Below are 22,731 nucleotides of genomic sequence, written 5' to 3' on the forward strand. Positions count from 1 at the left end.
AAGCAGAAGTACAAGTTCCTAAACCTGAAACACCTATGGCGGCCTTGGCGTTCCCTTGCAAGGGTCATCAACACCGGCACGCTGACACGAGTTCATCCATAACAGTTCACGCGTTTGACAGATGTTTTGCATGTACCAACATTCCAGGCATGGAGTTTGTCCACGAGGATGACACGAGCGAAAGTCTTCGGTGGTTCCTCTCCCCTGTTGAGCTGCGCTACCAGGATGTAAAGTAGGGCATGGCGCTGCGTGCCGTATAAAGTCGGTAAACGGGAGAGAAAGTGAGAGCAAAATCACCTGGGTGCGCGATTCGAACGGATCTTCCCAAAAGCAGTGAAAATATACGCAGTCTTCGCTGAAGAGGTTTATGCTCACGATCATGTTGCAGGTAGGAGAGCAAGTTGGTCCTTGTACACTTATGGATGCTTTGTTTTGTGAGGCAGAATAATTCGTGGGTAAATCGGTCTGTTTCTGTTTTGCCTATAATATATAATTCCTTCTGTTTATGTATTGGATGTGTAGATTTATGTGGAAATAAGGTTTCGGTTGGATCAGCCCCCATCACTCAATATGCAATTATTTTTGTCTTTGCGCGTTGCAGTATTATGCGATACTGCACATCAGCGCGCGCGTGACATCTACTGAATACAGTACCAATGAGGAAAGTGAGTGAAACGAAACAAATACTTCTCAGAAAGGGTGAAGTAGTTATATTTTTGATGAGGTGTTCAATATGCAATGTGCACACACTGATGAGTAAAGGATTTTCCGTTTCCCAGTGCGAAAATTGCACGGCTTGTGATTTTGCTGAGAAGGTGTATTTCAAGTTATTTTATTATCGCGATACTTGTAGTAACATTATGTAAGCGCTCACTTCATGCATTACTCCAGACGTTACACTCATATTGCCCTGTGTCACGGAGAAGTCAATTACATTCTTTGCACTATACCAGGTGTTTCAGTTAAATCCCCGGGCTAAATAATTCGCGAACCGGTGCACCAATCGAATAACTTTCTTTACAAGTATCTGTCCAATACCGCCTACAAGATGCGCACCGCGTGAATGAGCGGGAGGCGCTCATTATTTAAATAAAAATTCAAATGAGTTTCTTGAAAAAGCTGACTTCTAAAGCAGGGCGCCGTCGGCATTAAAATGGGTACTACCCCTTTTGGGACCTTCAGTGACACCTTTTAGAGAAAAATCTGTCACCGAAGCGGGTGATTTGTTGCAGTAATTAATTGGTTTCAGTTAACGTATTTTTGTTGCGGCTGGTCGCGGCGAAGCGCAAAAGGACGTAATCCATTGGTGTAATTCATTGGCGTAAGGACGTAATTCATTGGTGGACATGGGAGTGAAAGAGCGTCCTTTTGCGCTTCACCGCGACCAGCTGCGACAAAAATATGTAAACCGAATCCAATTAATTACTGCAACAAATGACCCACTTCGGTTGCAGATTTTTCTCTAAAAGGTATCTACTGAAGGTCCAAGAAGGGGTAGTACCCATTTTATTGCCGACGGCGCCCTGCTTTAGAAGTTAGCTTTTTTCACGAAACTCATTTGAATTTTTATTTAAATAATGAGCGCCTCCAGCTCATTCACACGGCGCGCATCTTGTAGGCGGTATTGAACAGATACTTGTAAAAAAGAAAGTTATTCGATTGGTGCACCGGTTCGCGAATTATTTAGCCCGGGGATTTAACTGAAACAGCGGTTTATATAACGGTATATATACTGGGTTGGGTTGATGGTTGGTAAAATAACAAAGGGAGGTTGAATTCGCGCAAGCGAATTCTGCTACCCCCAATCCCCCCAAAAAAAAGGAAACGGTACGATTGCACCACAGAAGGTGCGAGCGCACCGCAAAAGTTCACCGGGGCGAGCGTCTCGACCGCGACCACGCGACCACGCAGGACCGAGCGCGCCGTTCACATCAAGGATCATAGTAATGTCCACGCACCGTCTAGTACAGGGTTTCTAGTCCAGATTTCCCAATCCAATGAAATTGACAAGAGCATTGAAGGCCGCGTCCCTGTGCTTAGCGTCCCATACGCCTAAGATTTTCTCTATGCTGAAGTCCCTGCTGTCGAGATGGCCAAGGGTCTGCCTCAAGATGCCTCTTTGTGCAGCATGTTTTGGACAATGCATGATGATATGTTCAGTGTTTTCCACTGTCCCGCACAGTAAACAGTTTTGGCGAGTCCACCTTGCCCACTTTATATACATACTGATTCAGATTGATTCACTTGATTCAGAGGATGTAATAGTTATACAGCTCTTGCAATGGAGCAGGTAGCACCCATGGTGGGTTGCTGAAAGCTCCAAAGGCTTACTTTATTCTACTAATTTGTTTAACTAACTAACTAACTAACTAACTATACTGTATATCACTATGCACTATATAACGCACTATAACATGCAGTGCAGGTTCGGGTATCAATGCAGCAAAGCGTGTCAACATTTTGTAGCAGTGGATCTCAGATATCTTTTACGAATAAAGGGTTCATTGAACTGAGAACTTTCTTCCGACCACATTGCGTGCGGCTTGCCGACCAAGAACGTTGAGTCTCCACGGGACAAACAGTTGCTGGGGGTGCTCATCAGTTTCAGAAGATTTCCTGTCATTAGACGATAATGTAACACAAGTCGAGGAACATTTTGAGTGGCTTCTCGAAACGGCAGAATTTCTATTTGCAGCAAATCCCACAACGCCTTCCGTGGTGAAGGCTTGGCAGTCCATTTGTTTTTGTTTTTTTGTCGTTTTTTTTACATACGTAATACTCACTTTGGTCTCGAAGATATAGATGCAAATTAGTGTCATAAATAGCCCCAGAGGAACATAGTAAACTTCCGAAATAACACGTAAGGACCGCATTATCGCTGGGCAAACGGAAAACTGCAATCTCTCGTATACTGTATACCCCATACTTTAGAGGAGCCGATGCCATTACCTGCATGCTTCTTCAAGATTAGCGCTGTCATCGTTCAGCTCGGAAGTGCGTTTCGACAGTTGTACATGGAGGAAAAAAGGACATAGAGAGCAGTAGTAGTTCCATGCAAAAAAAAAGAAGAAAAAAATCAATGACCCTTGCGCTAGACTACATGGCACTCATGAGTAAATGGATGTCACACGCGTCTCGTCCTCTTTTATGCGCTTAGCAGGGAAGATGCCTAAGCGTCTCCGGCGACTGACGTGCTCGTCGCGGTGGGAACGTGTTGATCACGATAATGATAGAGTTTGATGTACGTGCGTTTCCCGTTTATGCGGAAAGGCGGTTAGTTCGTGATAGAGCATCCTCCGGAAAGAGATCAGCAGTGCGGTAAAATTCTTTCCGGGAGGAGTGCAACAGGCGGTGAGTTTAAATTGAAAATCATCACATTATGTTTCTTCCGGAGTCGTTATTCCAGAGTTAAGTTAGTGTTTTTTAGTTGTTTGCCCGACAGTATTAATATATTTGCTTGTTCATCTAAATGGTAAAATGGTGGAGGCTCACAATGCGTTCAGAATTCTGTTCGGCACGCTACAGCTGCAGAATGTGTCCGCTTCACAGAAAATCGGCGAGTACCGCATTAATACTTACCATAACAAAGCTCACTATGTTCATATTATGTGTAGCAATCTGTATACAGTGAGACCTCTCCTTACGGACACCTCTCCTTGGCGGACACTCCCCTACAGCGGGCATGTGGGTTTCTTCCGGCGAGCATTAAAGCTTACCCAAGCAGGACAATATCTTGGCCCAATATTGGGCCAGGCTGTTGTGCTGCTTGGGTACTTGGGTACTTTAATACTTCTCGTGTACGGATACCTCCCCTTCAGCGGACAAGAATCCTGGTATTATCTATATCTGGCGAACGTTATTATAAGGAAACTGCTAAGAGACGTGGATCAGCCTGACAGCCGCTAATATTCTACAAACATTGGTTGTTCCCAACCCGCGTTCGTCGAAAATGACTTCAAATATGCAGACCTATTATCATGCTTACAGGCTTACAGCTACGTACGTATTGCTACGCGTACTTTCTAGTGTCTATTCCGGAACAGTAACGACTTATGTTTAAGCGTTCCTGAATGTAACACCACAAGGAGCCGTGCCGGTTGTTCTTCAGGAGCCCCGATCTGGCTTAGTTATACGTAAAACAAATTTGCAACGTAAATTTTTCATTACCCCTACACCAGTCTTGCATACTTGAATTTAATTTACTTGAATTTAATCATGAGGAAAGGAAGAGAGATTGAAAAATTGGACGCGTCGCCCGACGACTTCTGCTACACACCGCTGAATCCCCTTCCTCCCGCTTCCGAAGGAATGAGGCTAGAAAGCTACCCTAGTTACAAGTTTTATTTTTATAATGTGCCCAGGAACAACCTGAACAACCCTAATACTACACCTCCCCTACATGTGTACGGCTACCCGAAATGCTGCAGAGCAAGAGAACTCCGATAACACCTTGCACATTCTCCTTGCATGCTCACGAACCTAATACACTGTCTCCATAACGCAAATCACATGGTCTCTTGCACTTGTTCATGGCTTCATAATGTTTTCTACCGTTTCAAGCACAACAAGAACAGCTACATGAATGGAGTAGCTAGTCATGACTGCGTCAGGACTAACATCTCCATATTTTTCTTTCATATCCAATCCAATCCAATCCACATGAATGACGAGATGAGGTGTTTCACAGCTACAATTGCGGTACCATACCTCAGTGTGTGTGGGATAATATACGAGTGGGATGACGATGAAAAATGAAGCATACACACACACGCACACACACATGAGACACGCAAATGAGATATCACACATGGTGAAACACAGGGTTGAAAAAAATCCGGATATTTTTAAAAATATCCTCTCCAGTGGGCTTTTTTTTGGATAAAACCCTGATATTTTAGGATATTTTACAAGGTTATATAAAAGGCTAGAAATGTGACACAGAGTAAAAACAAATGTGCTTTGCTGTTCTTGATTTCGGGTGACCCCTCATAGTTTCTGTTTACGGAACTGCCTGTCCCAGCCACATTGTATCAGTTTCTATTGTTTTCCGAAAAGTGGAGTTCCATGCACGCGTGGTTGAATGGCGTGGATCCTACACGACTGGATTAGCTGCCGTGTTTCGGCGCACTTCAGTTCCAGTGCCTCTAGGAAGCGGAAGAAAATCTCTCCCTGAATGGGCAGAAGTAGAAGAATGCGGGAAAAAGTTAAATCTGAAAAGTTATAAGTTAAAGTTACAAAGTTAAAAAAGTTAAAAGCTAATGTTGCTAACTGGGCTTTCGCAAACAGCTGGTCAACACTACAAGAAAACAAACCGGGAGTTTTTCGTTTGACATTGAATTCAGATTGTCCTTCACACCACATCTGGAGAAAATCTCTATAAAAAATCCGGATAAAATAGTGTGGCTAAAACCCAAAAAGAGACCACAGAATAAAATCCATGTGGATTAAATCCAAACAACCCTGCATACGCGGGTGCGTCGTAATTGATATGGGTATAGTGGTTTCAAGCACGTCACTGTTATTGCCATCGGATTATGTAGGGAGGACATGTGAGCGGTTTTGAGCGTCGTCGGAATCAACACGCGCGTCCCTGACCGTAAGAGTCATTAGGCAATCGTCGAAATATCCGGAAGAGGAAAGCCTGGCATAATCATTGCGCAATCTTGCCAAGGGGATAGCTCTTGCTGATCTACGTTCTTCTTCGGGAATGTCCGTGATGATGGTTATAAAAACAGCTTCTTCGGACTCCCCAGTGTAAGGTGTCAGACTCTGTTTTTATCATGTACACGCACACGTATAAACAGTGCGTCCGGGGGCAAAATTGGACTCTGACCAAGCTATTGTAATGAGCCGTTGAGGAGTCTTAAGTGCCCACTCCATCTCACTAAGTATATACGGGCTCCGACCCTTTTGGGAGGCATGCGACGACATAGGATAGGCCTCCCATGCCTTCGAGTAATAACTAATGTATACTATTGCTGCACGCCTTGTTACGGTGTCTTCAAGAAAAGAAAGCCGAAGGACTAGAGCCACCGATATTTCGAACAGGAACAGGGGCTGTTCTTCTTCTGGCCACCGTGCTCATATTGGCACGATATTTAAACGGTTAAGGATGACGCGTTAGACGGTTCATAGATATTGTAGGTCGGGCTCCATATCTGTTTGTTAATTACGATACGAAGAAGTCCCAAAAACATGTTAAATTCAATTCAATGCAATTCAATTTTTATTTTCCTTTCGGATGGGAGAGAGTAAAAAGCCAGAAGGCTTGACGAAGACTCTGCTGCGAAAGCTCTGTTCAAAAGTAATATCGCGACACAAAGATAATTAGCGCCGAGATTAATAACTAACCTCTCGCGAGCAATTAAATATCGTGACTTATGCTGGACAATAGTACAAACTTGAAATTGCGCTCGCCACTCTTCTCATTTTCTGATCGGAGCGCGATAGCTGTATGCTCAGACCCACACAGCGCTCAACTTCCATGCACTTCACTCCTACGACACGGGTAAGGGGTTATCTAGAAGGGAGCGGAAAACAAGAACAGCGGAAAACACTTCCTCAGTTTGAGTACCTCGTGCGTACAGTTTCTCAGGGCTGTAGGCGTTAGGGGGGCTACGTATAAGAAGCAGAAGCCAGAGGTCGACAGCCGCCGACATTACGAACACAGCATGTTCCGGTTGAATAACATTACGTGCACGATCTCTAGCTCACCCTGCTGTTCACCTTGACTGAACCCTCATCACCTTCTTAGCAGCAACGGGGCTCCTGCGTGAACCCTGAACATTCATCATCATTCACCATCTTCTCCGCCTCAACCAATAGGATAGCGTGGCGCCTCAGCGGCGAAACATCCCATTACATCATCATTACTTATTTGTTGTTGTTGTTGTTGATCTTCCACTTTTGGATATCAATAATGTGCGTTTCAGGATGAGGTACTCTCGTAAGGTCGATACTTCAGGGGGGACTGCTACCTGAATTGAACAACCGTACAGCGCTATCCGCAGATTCGCTCAATATGTGACTTGTATACGACCAGCGCTACCACTTTTGGAAAGTGTGGCGATAAGGCTATACCATGCCGAAATGAACGTTTACGCAACACATTTACGCTACCCAAAAACCCTCCCGTTCCTTTTTTTCCTTAAGAAATCTTCATACCCCCCATCCCCCTCACTTGCACAAAGGTGCCACGCCACACGAATTTGTAACGGAAGCGCTCAAAGTTGTTTATGAACGGTATACAACATGACGATCCTTTTGCGCTGCACATTGACAACTGGACAGCCCGGCCACAAAACATACCGCCGATCACAGTCGCATTGTAGTTTATCTAATATTTTCGCCGAGTCAGTTCACTACTGATACTGTGCAAGCGTACAAGTCGCTGGAAGCACACAGTTACTTCACCTTAGGCGAGCTGTTTGATCGGGGCGTTTCTGAAAACCGCGCTGATTTGCTACCGTGCACCGATTCGTGTGAGCGACGTTCATTTGTACACAGGTATCGTGAGGGAATCTCATAGAGACGATGTCGGGGAATCTTTCCGTTTAGCTGATCAAAACGACTGACAACCAAACGATTTCTTCGATCTGCGTTGCGCGGAAACTGATGAAAAGTGATTTCGCCACCCTTTCCCCATCCGGTTGTGTGTCCGAAAGATACACAGTTTCGCGGCATGCTCACTTTGCATGAAAACGATCACTCCAATCACTCCAATTGATTGCTGTTTTGCCCACACCAAGCAGACGACTGCTGGCTACAGCGCCACCGCAAGAGCGTGACGTCATGCCCGCAAACTCGTCTATAGTGCCGAAGAAAGTATAGCGAACGGATCAGGGTGGCGGTACGTACAGTACCGTCTGCGTGCTATGTGGTCCTGAGGTGAGCGGCAGCTGAGTACAGTCATGATGGAGTGTTCTTTTGCGCAATCCTCAAGGTCCTGAACAAAAACGTCGAGACTCAGAGAACACAAGACACAGAAGAGGCTCAGTTAACTCTGTCAAGCTATGGAAATTACTTACATTTTAACTGCGGTTCATTTCCTAATATAACCGGGAAATGGTCCTCCGCTTTGCCGGATACATCACTAAAGTCACGCTCCATGCTCCAGCGTATTTTTCTAAATACTATAACTGTTCCCTCCACTAATCACAACCATCGAACCGTATCATAATTGGTCTTGCGGTAGTATTTGACAAAACTAGGATGGCGGCACGGAGGGATATTTTGGTTCTGGCACCTTAACCTTAGAGGAAAACAGTCCTTGGGTGAAGCGACGAGTGTTTCACGGTCAATAGCCGTGCTTTAGCCAAAAGAAAAAAAAAACAAAAACAAAGGAAGAACGCAATTTGTCGGTCGCTATGAAACGTAGTTTTGTCCCATATTGGGAAACCGCTGGCGTTGGAGGAAAGATAAACCGAGCTGACTGAAGACCTACGTGACTCGAAACTTCTAACCAGAAGTGACAAATTAAGAGCGACAATATATCGCAGCGGTTGATAACAGGTGAAAAAAAAGAAGTCTTCCCACTTCTCTTTTTCTCGATCCACACCTATATAGAATGTGTCGCAGTGAAAAGACGAGGAAAACACAAGAGCGTGTCATTCACCCGCAGTGGCGCAGAGCGGTATAGTGGAGATAGACCACATGTATAGTAGTGGAGTTAGGCAGTGAAGGAATTGCCATGTACCCCTGCTTAGGCCGAGGTGATTTCTAGCTATTGGAAAAATGATTCTGGTAACAAGCGCCATGGTTTTATACTTTTGTAATATTTGTCCAATTAACAACATTCCTATTTGTTACACGGCAAATAGCGCAGGAATAAAAAAAAAAACGTACCTCAGTTTGTCTGAAAAGGAACGCTACGTCGAAGTAACGCTAAATAACAGACGAAGACAGTGACACGAACCCTCCATCATTTTTTTAAATCAATCAATCAAACAATCGACCGTCCATCGTGTCCGCAGCCGCTGTTTCGCGTCGCTTCAACATGGTTCAAGTCAACCAGCGCGCTGTAGATCTCTTTGAAAAGAAACAGCAGTAGCTATAACCTGGTACAGACGTTAGCAGGTGATGACCATGATGGTGATGACAATGATGAAATGGGAACAATAATGTGTACGTTACCACAGGTTTGTCCTGCTATCACAACAGTAGTAGCAATGAAGCAGGAGTACAAGTTGGTAATCAACCGGTGACCTTATCTCTGTCACCACTGTGTCTTCCCTTTGTCCTTTCTTTTGTTGTGTATTTTCCTCTCCAGTTTGACAGCCGGGGAGGGGGGGGGGGGCTCCTCTTCAGTTGTGCGATTCATTAAATCGCCAGTTGTGAGTTAACGCCTGCCTGTGTTCGCCTTCGTGTGTTCGTTTGTTCGCGCTTGTCTAAAGCTGGTAGCATTCCCAACACTACGACACAAACATAGCGGCAGCTGACAACAAATATTTAAACTGTGTAACGACGAGGCTGAACAATAAGCTTCTTTTTCCCATTCAAAGTCCTGCTGATACGCATCTTGTTAAGCATCCCCGTTATTATGAGAACTGCCATATGGACTCCGCATTCCTGTATCATGTTACATATAGGTGCTCTGTGACAGGTCGCTCTGCTGTGTCTGGTGACCGGCCTTGTTTCGGCAGGAGTGGACGTTCTTGACCGGAATGGCAACCAGGGACTGCCAGCAGTGCATGCCGCTCCTGCATTTGAGGTTGACGCTGGCGTAAGTTCCCTTTTACTCAGTTTCATTCTTTCAAAGTACATTCTCTTCCAGGCTTACCCAAAGCAAGGACAATCATACGAGTTTGGGTATAACATCGACGACGGAGCCGGCACTATCCAGTACCACAGGGAAGAGAGCGACCAGAACAACAGGCGTCAAGGCTCATATGGCTACCACGATGCCAACGGGATTTATCGCGAAGTGAACTACGTTGCCGATGAACATGGATTTCGAGCATGGATTAAGACCAACGAACCCGGCACGTCGAGTCAACACTCGGCGGACGTAGAAGTAACGGCAGAACAGCCCCCGGCGCAAGCGTTAAAACCCAACGGGGTATCCGACAAAGCAGTCCACAAGGACAAGCACCAGCGTACAGCACGACCTCTTGTTAACCCTCCGTCAAGCGGCGTGCCTCAAAAGCCCGTGACTGAAGTGCACCCAGTTCCAGGAGTCCCTGCTCCGGCTGTAGCTGCCTTTCCTGCGTTTCACGATCCAGCACCGCAAAAGCTTACGAAGTTTACATTATCCGATGCCATACACGTACCACGGCGAAAGCCGCTAATGCGAGAGACGCCTCGCGTACAACGAGTACATTATATTCCAAATTACATTCCTATTACACGGGTAGTTCCAGTGGTTCGAGTCCCGAAGGGACTGCAAAGTTTCCATCGCCAGCAAGTACCGCATGTTTACGTGGAGGATGCTCCCATCCAGTCATCAGTGACGTACTGGCCCTTTGGTCAGCAAACTCGACAGCTTCAGCCGGTTGTTACCCACGTAACGCGTGCAGTTCCATTGTACACCTCCGTACGGCCATTTCCAACCCTTCCTTTTGACTCGGTGTCCGACTATATTAGCCATCAAAGACGTGCATCAGCAGAGCCCCAGGGGGTTACCTACGCAAATAGTCCTTCAGGAACGGCTCCCCGTCCTACAACAGTTTCTATCTTAGAAAGAGTAGCAAAAGTAGCGCAAAGTGAAAGGCAAGGGTACATTAGCAATTCATGAACGTAATAGCCCGTTCTCGCAATTCAGCATCAGCATTTTGTACATATTTCATGCATTAACATCTTCCGATCCTGTTCTCGAGCCCAAACTGGTTCTCTACTACTTTCAGGGTATTTATTTCTGGTTGATGGATGTACCCATCTTCGGTGGAATGTTTTTCTGAAACCATGAAGTGGCTTTTCCAGGAGCTGCATGATACACTCGGCGAAACGCCGTAAACTTGAAAAGTACAATGCTTCACTTGTGACACTAATCTCAATGTGTATTGAGACATCTGCAGTCAACGGTGTGAGACAGCTTACAAAATGTGTGACTACTTCAAGGCATCCCAAACTCGACTTTCGTGGACATTGAGATTATGCTCTACTTCTGAATATAGCGTTTATATTCATTATGTGTGTAATGAAATTCATTGTGGCGCTGTCTGTGCAAAGACACGTTATGTCTTGAAGACGAACGGTCACAAAACGTCATGAATACATAGTATCTATTACCAGTGATTAATGGTGAGCACGACACTATTAAACTCATAAAATATTCTCGCTGTGCAACGTTATTACTGTTACCCGTGCTGAGAGACTGTAGAGAAAGAGAGCGAGAAGAAGAAGCGTAAGAAGAAGAGGAAAATGAAGACAGCGAACTTGTGACTGCGTGGTAAGACTTGGGTCTGAGACCCTGAAGCCGTATATCTCAAATGGCGACTTTAGCTGGGTCCAGCAGTACACCTTTTTTCCGAAATTTCATCTCCTGATTTACGACTGAGATGAGATGGTTATAAAAAAAAAGCGTGTTGTGCATGTGACGTGACCTCGGGCCCCTGGTGCATGTTTTCTGTTGATTTGACGTTTTATGACACTACCTTCCGAGCGTGCCGTTTGTACTTCTGCTAGCTTTCGACTCAATGTGCGTCAATGAGGCGAATACCAAGACCCGCTTGCACGGACGTTTTGACAATTCCTCAGTCCTGCCTTTGGTAGCTTCGGTAGTGCTTTCTGCGCACGGTACTGTCTTCGACGCTTCTCTTTCTTAGAGCACTGGCAAAACTGCCGAGGGCAGCACTTAGAAATTGCCTGAACGTTTGTGCAAGAGGGCATAGGTACAGTATTTCGGTGGTGGTTGTATTTCTGCTACGTAAACCAGCCGCCATCTATCGCTGTTTCCCGTACGTCATGTCGAAGGCTTTGCATGTCTCTTTCAACCCTGAAGCCAAGGTGGCGCTACTTTCCTGTCTACAGGCAGAGTTGTTGCGCAGGTTGCTCCATCCAGTATCTACCATCGCAAACTTACGTTTTTCACTCTTTCTTTCTTTATGTTGACAGCGTGCGGCAGTTACATGAGCATGCGGCGGCTCATGTAATAATTTTTCATGATAATAAGCACAATACTTGGTTATATTAAATATCCTAAACAATAAGCACAATGGTGTGGGGGGGGATATGTTTAATATATTTTTAAAAAGGAAGTAAAGGTTAGCCTGGGCTATGATGGCGCTTGCCATTCTCAGCAAAGAAAGAAAAGGAAAAAGAGAAACAAACAAAAAGGAAAACAACGAATGGTGGGCAAGTTAGAGAAAAATACTTAACTCCCGCGTAGGCAGGAATTCATATTGTCTATGTGGGACGTTCTTAATACGCCACGAACCTTTTCGCTGGCCGGAGCGACAGCGTACGTCATTGCAGAAGCAAAACTTTGGAGTCATTAAATCGTTCAGAAAAACCCGATTAGTTGACCTACTCTGCATTACTTTCTTGCTCAACAGCCGATAATATTTTACAGGTGCACAACGCTTTTATGTGCTACTGTGCTACATAAAAGGACGTAAAATTTCGGTTAGGCTGGCTAAATGACGCAAAAAGTTCAGAAATGGATATTATAGTTACGTCCATCTCGTAGGGTGTATTTTACACTATCTGTATGCGTTTGTCCGTGTGATGCACCACATGTTATCAGAATTTCTGGGAGCTTCTGAGTATCCCTGTCATTTATTTATTTTATTTAGACATACGTCCAGCCCCCTGTTGGGGGCCAAGGCAGGGGAGGGCTACAGTATAGTGTGTACTCATACAAACGAAAACAATGAATAACGCATTGATGTCACTACCCTTCCACCAGTTTAACAAAGCATTCAACATTCTTAGCATTGACAGCATCTGCGGACAAGCGATGCCATTCGATAACGGTCTTTTTTCTGCTTTCATCTGCTCTTTTCTGGTGCGGGAGTCAGATAAAGGTGTGAGGTAATCGTTAGCAGCAATTTTAAGTTTGCGCGTAACTAGCTGATAATGTTTTTTAACCTGTTCGTTCGTCGTCTGGCTGCCAAGAGTGGTAAACTACATTGGCTACGTAAAGTAGACATTGGAATGCTCCTCCCGTAGTCATAAAAACAAATCTAACAGTTTTTTCTGAATGTTTTCTAGCTTGTTAATTGCTCCGTCATGCGTAGTTGTCATGCGGGTAGTCTTCAATGATGATTGAAACCAATGGCTATTGAGCATTCGCGTAGCGACACCAAGTGTGTAACGTACGTGTCAACCTCTCAAAGGGGATTGGGTCCAATACTTTCCGACAGGTTGACACGCTACGCGCTTGATGGCGCTATACGCTCGTTCAATGGGCATTGATTTCGATGAAAATTGAAACCAATGGCCATTGAGCACGCCACCAAGCGTATAACGCGTCAACTTCTCAACGGGCATTGGACCCAATGCTCTCTGACAGGTTGACACGCTACGCGCTTGATGGCACTACGCGCGTTCAGTGGCCATTGGCTTCGATGATCATTTAAGACAACCCGTGTGACAGGGGTATAAGTTATACCATATTCCTCTCCCTCAAGGAAGTCGACAATGAGGAGCAGGCGCCCGTTGGTCTCCTCAAACGATTTGTCCAATCATCGCGAGAGGTTTCGCGTTTGAGGAGACCAATCGGAACCATCTCCATATTGTTGCGCTTCTTGATAAGGCAAAGAGAAACAGTAATTTACGTTTTTCTTCTATCAATCGGTGGATCGGTGGTGGTGGTCAATCACGAACGACGCAACCGACGAATACCGTTCCGGAGCAGTGCTGCCACAGTCGTCCGCTCTGTTTAAAGCTCACTCGGGACGCTCGAGTGCTGCTGGCAGGATGTCCAACGCGCCCTTGATTTGAGAAAGCGGCAAAGGAAAGACCTGCGGTGGAATGTGCAACGAGAATCAAGTACAGAACTTCTCGAAGCACGCTACATTCTAGGAATCCCTGAAAGCATAGCGCGGATACGGCGGATGGCCTCCGTATGGATGCATGATCCATTTGACGATGGCCATGTGGCAAGACCTTGTAGGGAACTGGTTGAGCGGCAGTGACATGTGGTCGCATTATGCATGGCGTGGTTTCATGTGAGACGTTGTGTCGACATGCGGACTGTGGGTACAGCATTCATATGTTTGTGGTAGCTTCAAGGCTATACTGAAGACTGGGAGGTGGAGGGTTCGAATCCTCCCACCGGCTGCGCTCTCTGAGGTTTTTTCGCGGACGTTCCACAATTGTCTTTGCGCAGTTCCTCGTGAAGTTAGCCGGTGTCGTCCCCCGTCTGATCAGAGATGGAGAGTAATGCATTACATATCGCTAATGAGTAGCGGTAATGCATTACATTTTGTGCAGGAGTAATGAGTACTGTAATGCCATTAGGTTTCGGCCGAGCGATGCGTAATGACATTACTGTTTACTTTGTCTGAAAGGTCAGACATTGTGTAAACTCTGAAGCCATCAGTTAGGAATTGTGCCTATTACATCCAAGGAACGTCCCAAGGTGGCCTTTGCCAGCCGTTTTTGTCACCCACCACGTTATCAAGAAGGAGGACAGAGCCCAAGTGGAATCTTTGGACACCAACTGCTTCTACGCTGCAATTAATCTTATCTATGATTGCTCATATAGATTATGCATACCGCTCTCATATCTCGATGGACTCATTCGGACTTAGCCATTATGCGGAAACTCTAATTACTATCACCAGTAATGTGTAACAAAGGAAAAGTCTAACCGCGCTCAAAACACCACGGGTGACGGATGGAACTTCGCGGAAAATGTAATGCCAAAGTAATGGCATTCCTCAGTGAAAGTAATGACAGAAATGCATTACTAAGCATGAAAAAGTAAAGAGTAGCTTAATGCATTCCAAAACTGGAATGAATAGTGGTAATTCATCTGCGTTGTTTGGCGTGCAATGCTAGGGGTGTGATGCTGCCCACAATTGTCAAGTCAACAACGGCCCTGCAACAAGTCAACTGTCCTCGTCACCACCTCCACTACCACCACCTTGGGAACGCAACGCCCTCCACGACGTTGTAACTTTATTTATATTATCTAGCTCTGTCGCCAGATCACACCATTCCATTCACTTCGTGGCAGGACCAGAATGTTTCGTTTTCCTCTCTCTGTTCTTTCTCTCTCTCTCTCTCTCTCTCTTTTTTTTTTTTTGCTACTGCCCGTATGCATGCTTCTTTTTGTAGTTTCTTGTGCGTATTAATGTTAACTGCCTTATGTAACGGTGCTTCGTCTGCGTAGCCAAAAGGACTGCTTGTGCAAGTTGCTTCCTGGATCACGTAAGTTTATCACCGTGAAAAGACAATGAAACGAAGTCTGCCGACTTTCTGTATTGCTTTCGTCATGTTTTTATGTTCTAGTTCAACGGTTTGCAGGAAAGGTGCACAAAGGCAGCAGTAAGGAATGTATGGCTTGGTGCTGCTTCTGGCTTGATTTTAGAAAGGATTCATCCGATTCTTTGTAGAAGACACGTTGACTTCATGAGCGTAACTGGGATATCACTATTTACACAGGACACGTTGACTTCATGAGCGTGACTGGGATATCACTATTTACACAGGACACGTTGACTTCATGAGCTTAACTAGGATATCACTACAAGCACATTTTATTTCGTGCATAATGACAGCGTATACACTTATCACGTGCAAGTATCCAGTACAACAAACGAACTGCAGCACAAAAACTGGAAGACTAGTCACAAGTACAGGACATGAGGAGGAGACAGATGAATACCACAGGATATAATCACCAAAGCAGAGATGATAAGTTCAATCATGAAAATACTTTACGCATACGAACTTGAGGAATCGGAACCCACGAAGGACGACAACGTTTAATGCTCTTAACATTCCCCGAAATCAATTCTTCAGGCCGTCCGCCTCAATTAAGCGTGTGTGGGCAACTGAAATACATGCCAGCGGCACATATGACGTCTAATTGTTTGCCTTTTCATCGATGATAAGGCATGTTTCCACAGAAATAAGATTGGTAGAAAGTCCAGCAGCGGAACCGACCGTTCTCTGGTTGGTTACTCCCTGGCCATGAGTATATTAAGGTAGGCAGAACAACTTCACAAATAAAGAGTGAAATATATCACCAACGCAAACCCTGTATAGCTCAACCGCACACCTGAACACACAACCGAGCCGTGAAGACGTGAGAGGAATGAGAATGGGTCCTTGTCTCGAAGGGCCTTGCCTCGGGCCTCTGTTAAGAGATGAGTCCGGCACAGGACTACGCCTAGTACCGTGAGCCATAGCCGTGGTGACCGTGGGCAGGGAATCCGAACTTTGCGTAAGTTGGCGCGACGAATGCAGCGGCAGCCTTCACAACGGGGCCAGTGACGACGGGCTTGGCGTTGTAGACGGCGTCAGCGCTGGCTCCAGCCTTGGTGCCTGGCTCGTTGGTGTCGATGGTGGCGCGGAAGCCATGGGCATCGGCGATGTAGTTGACGTGGCGGTAGATGCCGTGAGCGTCGGTGTAGCCGTAAGATCCAGTCTTGGTGTTGCTGGCGTCGCTTTCTTCGTTGCGGTGCTGCTTGTTTCCGTACTCGTCAACGGTGTTGTAGCCGAAGCTGTATGGTTGAGGTGCCTGTAAGGTCGAAACGGTTCAAATAAATAGGAGGTGAAGGAGGAGAGGACATTTACAGATTTGAACTGCTCAAAGCAGGCAGAGTCTCTCAAGTAAACTTACTCTTATTCTCGTACTCTGTTTTATCATTACTATTGTTAAGATAACTTGGGCATAAAAAGTCAAACAAGCGAAACATGGGGGAAAACTTTCATTCTTTATGCTGTCATGATATCATCATTAACCCCAGCAACCCCTGGTGGTCTGGTGATAATAAAAAATGAGCTGGTATAATCGGTTCCACAATTGTAGAGGCGCATTTTCATATTATTTTTAACATAAATCCAATCCACTCAACCTTCGATGAAGCTGTAGCAAATCGTTACTGGCCAGCAGAATGGGGAGGAGGACATTTGCGCGCCCAGTGTCTCGAGGTTCGAACGTAACTCGAGGCATCTTTAAAAGTATAAGTATGGAAAAATAGGCAGAGATCCTCCAGAGCGGAAGTCTGGAGGATTTTTGTAATGCTGAGCAAGGACAGATTTAATAAGCTTTTACACTAGATGAACAAAGGAGTAATTGTAGGCTACATGGTGCCACAGATGATGACATAGTTCGTGACAAAGTGTTGATCCGACTATCCCTTAGTCTGTGAAGGGTTATGTGGGCAATTGCGAAATTCATTCCTCTGTTTCGTCTGAGAAGGCCCTTCCCACGGTTGATTGGCCTCGACCACCCTGCTCTAGATGGCGTATTGTTCTCCAGGCGCGGCGTCTACAAAAGAAAGTAGCCACGATTCTTGGGCCTTCCGACGACATTACGAGGTCGTCTAATGACTGTGGACGGTTAAGTAATTCTTTTTGGACCCTAACGACTATACGGCACGTTTCGTAATGAACGGGAAAAATGTTTCGCGCACGCCATGGAAGTTGGTTTAGTTCCGCACTGAAATAGTTCGACTGATAAAGACTGACGTTAAGTGCATGTGGTCATGTGCTGATGGATGTGTAGTAATGCGATGCACGTGTTTCCCAATTTTGATTCTCCTCCACTGAACTCCACCCTCTCCCGGTGCCTGTCGATCTACTTCCTTTCATTGTAACTCCTCTTGTTTTTTGTTCTTTTTATTCTTATTTAATTTTCCTGGGTTAATCTGCGGTGCGGGTGCGCGGGTAGCCAAATCCAGTTTCGCGACTTACGCACTAATTTTTTTCTTGCTCACATCACCATCATCATCATCATCATCATCGGCATCGGCACTGATGTTTTGTTTCGCTTTAACTGGATATATGGCGGGCTAGAAGGCTATATTCTAGCTATATTCTATATTCTATATTCTATATTCTAGCCCGCCATACTGGATATGCTACATGAAGAGGAACGTTGAAAGAAAATTTATTCCACAGTGCGCGAGCTAGATCGAGCAGTGCAGTCTGTGTTGCCCATCTGGCAAGAAATGCGCGCGGGAAGCTTCGAGATTTTGCCAACGTTAGAGAGGATGTAATGTGGGGCCATCTGAAATGTAGCTAATGGACATACACGGTTTACTAGTGGCAGGAGGAATATACGGCTATCACTTTACCCAAAAAATAAATCAAAATCAAAGCAAAATATCAATCAAAATAAACCCTCAAGTCAGGTGCCCAAGTTTCGAACGGAGCCAGTCCATCCACAGTACAGAAGAACGCACAGTCTGTATTCGCGATATCAGGCCCCGACCTGGGATTTCATTTTTCCAATATAGAAAAAAAAATTAACTTGTTATGGCACAACGCAGTATAGCACCAGTTGGTATTTTGTTTCTTACGACAGACTTGTAACTCACACCACGGTCTAACTGTAATCTGAGCTTCACCCCATCATTTTCTCACAGAGTCCCTAACAGTTCATCGACTGCTAATAATAGGTTTCCCCGTTGTTAAAAGGGGATTACAGTTGTGAAATGACCCGCACTAATAATACGAGGTAATTTCTCGTGCAACACCGAAATACAAGGTTCCCCGCCACTTAACTTTCGACCACAAGCACCGCAAGGTCACGCGCGGGGAAACTCTGCTACCGGTAATGACCGGATAAAAATTTGCCACGGCCGTTGATCTTATTATATCTATACTTATGCGAATCGTCGTCCGTTCCCGTGGCAGGGAAATCCGTGTTCCCCGTTGGAAACCAATGGGGCGTACCCAGGATTTCAGAAGGGGGACCTCCAGTTCGCGTATCACGTCGAGACCGGGAGGTACCCGGGTCCGAATCTCGGTGCCGTCTGTGTTGTCTGGGGTTTCCCTCGGCGTCAGACATATGTCGGTACAGCTCCCTCTGAAGTCGGCTCAATACAGCACATTTCTTCAGAGCCTTAGTCGTGGCGTTCCCACCTCTGTGAGGCCGACAACGACGATCTCTTTCAGCACTAGCACCACCACCACCATCATCATCATCATCAGGAGGGGGGCCCCAACCAGATGGGAAGAAGGGTTGAAGGCACTAGTAGAATGTCTTTCATGCAGCATGAGTAAGGGGCCAGGCACTTTAACTGCAATGGCAGTGTCTTTAAGCAAGGAAAGTTTAGCAGACTGGGGTATGTATTTTCAAGTGTCTTTCGACGAAAGGGCCTGCGGGATGTGGGGGAGGACCTCTGGCTTGGCCTGAGAGTGCCATTTCTGGCGTGCACAAGGTATTCCTCTCGACACTCTTCTTTTTGTCATGACGTTGTTAACTTGATACAGGGCAACAACAGTAAGCTTTGCCATCACCTTCAGGACCGACCGGACTGCCCCTCATTCAGGAGTCCACAGCCATAATAATAATAATAACAATAATAATAATAATTGAAAGTACATTTACACGTCATAGTCAGAACCATTGCTTTTGCGTAACGCAAAGAGTCTTCGAGAAGGTTAGGTTCCATGTAGAATACTTCAGCAGTTATAAAGTGCAGCGGATAAGTTTATTAAAGTTGAGGTTTTCTACTGTATGATGGAACTGTCAAAGAGTGATTTCATCGAAGCAACGGGGGGTAAGATAATAACTAAAGTGTGATCACCAAAAATAGTAACAGTGTTAGCTCTTGTTAGTGAGTTCCTAGCAAACTGCCGAAATAATGTAGCAACCAGAGGCGCCCATGGGAGGGGGCCCTCTTAGTTCTTCTCTATACTGACCTGGTTGATACCTCTCCTGCTACAGAAGTACAAAGAAAACATGCTCGTCTCGCCAGTTTCTTCCTGTCTTTCAAAATAAGCGAACATCGCGACGCGGAGCAGATCCACTTCAAAGGAGAATTAAAATAAAGAAAGAACAAGAGCGCTGCGCCTCTGAGCGATCATAGAAGGAGGAGGATAAACACACGCCCTGCTACATCAGACAAGTGGATTTTACGTGAAAGTCAGCGTATCGACATCCTTCCTTCACTTCATGAACACGTCTCTGAAAAGCGGCCACTTGTAATCGCGCAATTTGGAAAATTGAAAACATATCCGCGGGGCGTTTAACGGGTAGCGCCGCATAAACGAGAAGAAACTGGAAAGGATATCCTTGAAGCATTCAAACTTACGTAGAAGGGCTCGGCTACGAGAGCCTTGGGAGCAGCTGCGGCAGCGTAGAAACCTCCGTGGCCGGCGAAGGGACCTGGGCCAAACCGGCCTCCGGCATAAGCGGCGGAGGCGAGGCACAGGCAAAGAGCAACCTGAAGATAAAAGGATGATTCGTGATATCGTTTATTGCCATGTTTTTCTGTACACCCTGGTCTTCACACCCTGTTTTCTGTGCACCCTATTTTCTGTGCAGCATACGCGGTGTTCAGTAACACCGCGTACAAAGAAGTATTTGAAGAATGTATTTTCTCCGTGGACAAGGACGAGAGCGAATTCGAAAAAAAAAAGTTTTTCTTCACTGAAAGTTTCTGTGTGCACATGTGGCGAGCTATCTCTATAAGCAAAAACAATTCCCCGTGCTATTCTATTCTAAAATACATCAGTATATGCGTGCAGCGTGAGAGACACTTATTTAATCCAATGTTTTGATAGCGGCATAACGACTTTTCTTTCTTTTTTTTTCAGTACCAGCAACGACTGTAGTATCCGACGTGAAATCCGACAAAATTCTATGGAACAGAAGCGAAATATAGTGAAGTCTCGTTATAACGAAGTAATTCGATATTAGCGAAGATCTCACAAAGCAGTGACATTAGAATCGAATATAAGACGCGCGAAGGTATTTAATATTATGGAGAGAAATCTTTGTGACGAGCACGTTGCCTGCCTTTTAATTTAGGTGCAAACGAAGAAAAAGGCGTGAGCTGGTTTTGCAATACGGGGTTCGTTTAGCTCACCCAACGCAGTAATTCGGGCAGTACAACTTGAATAATTCGGTTCGAAACGCATGCATTTCGCCCAGGAATGCGTAAAACTTCGAATAAAACGATTCGAACAAAGCAGCTTCGTTATAACGAACATTTACTGTATCGGGTTGTGCTCTTCATAGAGCGTATTCTGCACCTTGCGAGGAGTATACCAAGTACTTTGAGGTTAACTGGTTGTTTCCGCACTGTTTGTAAAGTCTAAATTGTCTGCAATGGTTGAATTCCGTTGGAAGATGCGTTTTCTACTCTCGTATACCCGCATTCATGCTCTCATGAACAATAACAAAAAAACAACAAAAAAAAAAACTATCATGGCGATGCTACTATTGAAGAGATCTTGGTTAGTGCGACAGACCTATGGCGGATAATCCAGAGCCGCGTGGTTATGCCGTAGTCGTTCTTCGAGCATCATGACAAGTGGGTTCTCAATGTGTCCCATTACTGTTATAACAGCATCTTAATACTTCGGAGCATTGTTATGGGATTCGAAATTGAAGTGCCTATTACAAGAACGCAACTTCGAATTCGAGGTTAAGCAGGATGCCTACTTCTTGATTTCTCGGACTTAGAGTTTTAAGTATTTGGCTATCGCCTCTTCGTAGAAACCCAGCACACTTGTATCGAAAATTGAGTATTCTAAAATTTGCGAAATTTCGGAGCCACAGGTGAGAGTCAAGCAATTCGTTATATACATTATATACATGGGTTCGTTATATCCGTTTCCATGAATCCAATCACCCAATAATTAACACCATTAAAGTTGGGTATTCACTGTGTGCTCTTTCATGGTTACAAGAGGACCCTCATCATGTTTCTCATATATCGCCTATATTGCAAACCCTTAAAACGCGTCCGGTACCAACGATTCGTCTTTCCTTCATGGTGCTGTCTAGAACTCAGCTGCGCAAAAACTGTAATCGTGCGTCTTACCGACGGCCACAATCCCACATGCAGCCGCACACCACATTCACCAGTGAAGACCGTTCAGCGAGAGGAGTCGTCGGTATAATCCCGTAATCCGTCTGGGTAGCCTCTCGCTGTGACGAATGCGCATAAAGGAGACTCTCACCTTGGCAATCATGGCGGCTTGTGTCGGAAGAGTACGCTCAACGGTGAATGTCCGGTCAAAAGCTGCGAGCTTGTGTTGGCCATCGTGGGAACCGCTCCGTTTTATAAGGTGTGCACCACACTGCTTGTCCTACTTCGGGGGAAAATTCGCTTTCTCCTTCCACGTTTTGTTTGCCCATCCTGATCGTCTCTCCCCTCCCTGCGTCCAGCCCCCTCCCCCCCTCATGATATTTCATCATGCAGGGGAAGAATGGACTTGTGAACACCCAGTACAGGATTCCGAGAAATAATGGGAGAGACACGGTCGCTTTTTATTACGCTATTCTTTTCTGAATGAAGAAGTGAACGAGACCCTGTTCGTGTCAGGGTTAGTGAGTATACTTTTTGATGAATCACATATTTTCCAGCGGGAGGAGTCTTTTTTTTTTTTTTTTTTTCACTCTACCACACGTGGTGATCGAGTAGGCAGGATGTGGCAGCACAGCGAGGGGAAGCGGTAATATACACGATATTTTTTGTAAATCTTTAGTATTTACATTTTTAAGATATTTAAGATATCGTTTTTAGTATTTTTAAAACCTTTCAGCAGAAAATTGTTTTTTTAAAAAACAAACACCTTTTTCATTGGCAGGGGCTTAACAGAAAGGGGTACTAGCAGTGTTCAAAATTGTAGCAGCATACCTACGCGAAACAGACGGGT

The 22,731-nt window shown here is 45.3% G+C and overlaps 2 protein-coding genes across 6 annotated transcripts in view; one reads left to right on the forward strand and one right to left on the reverse strand.

The window, feature by feature from the left end:
- The window catches only part of LOC135366875 (uncharacterized), a 147,308-nt gene extending 136,184 nt beyond the window's left edge, over positions 1-11,124 (forward strand). For 4 of the 5 annotated variants that reach the window (XM_064599835.1, XM_064599836.1, XM_064599833.1 and 1 more), the window contains 2 exons: positions 9,602-9,721; positions 9,773-11,124. In XM_064599835.1, coding sequence (XP_064455905.1) covers positions 9,602-9,721; positions 9,773-10,732 — 1,080 coding nt within the window. In that variant the 3' untranslated portion in view covers positions 10,733-11,124. The remainder of the gene's footprint in view (positions 1-9,601; positions 9,722-9,772) is intronic. The other variant, XM_064599834.1, reaches the window with a different exon arrangement.
- Positions 11,125-15,628: 4,504 nt separating this feature from the next.
- On the reverse strand, positions 15,629-22,091 carry LOC135366110 (cuticle protein 10.9-like). Its single transcript, XM_064598763.1, has 3 exons — positions 22,033-22,091; positions 20,157-20,288; positions 15,629-16,630 (listed from the first exon to the last, which is right to left on the reverse strand). The coding sequence occupies exons 1-3, from the start codon at positions 22,042-22,044 to the stop codon at positions 16,280-16,282; spliced, it is 495 nt and encodes a 164-aa protein (XP_064454833.1). The 5' UTR covers positions 22,045-22,091; the 3' UTR covers positions 15,629-16,279.
- Positions 22,092-22,731: the final 640 nt, after the last annotated feature.

The sequence above is a fragment of the Ornithodoros turicata genome, chromosome 8 (genome assembly GCF_037126465.1).
Source record: "Ornithodoros turicata isolate Travis chromosome 8, ASM3712646v1, whole genome shotgun sequence".
Taxonomy (NCBI): domain Eukaryota; kingdom Metazoa; phylum Arthropoda; class Arachnida; order Ixodida; family Argasidae; genus Ornithodoros; species Ornithodoros turicata.

What these genes read in the sequence shown, in the direction of transcription:
- LOC135366110 (XM_064598763.1), bottom strand. An exon ending in TCGTAGCCGAGCCCTTCTAC is followed by an intron (nt 16,631 to 20,156) that starts GTAAGTTTGAAT and finishes TCGACCTTACAG; the next exon opens with GCACCTCAACCATACAGCTT.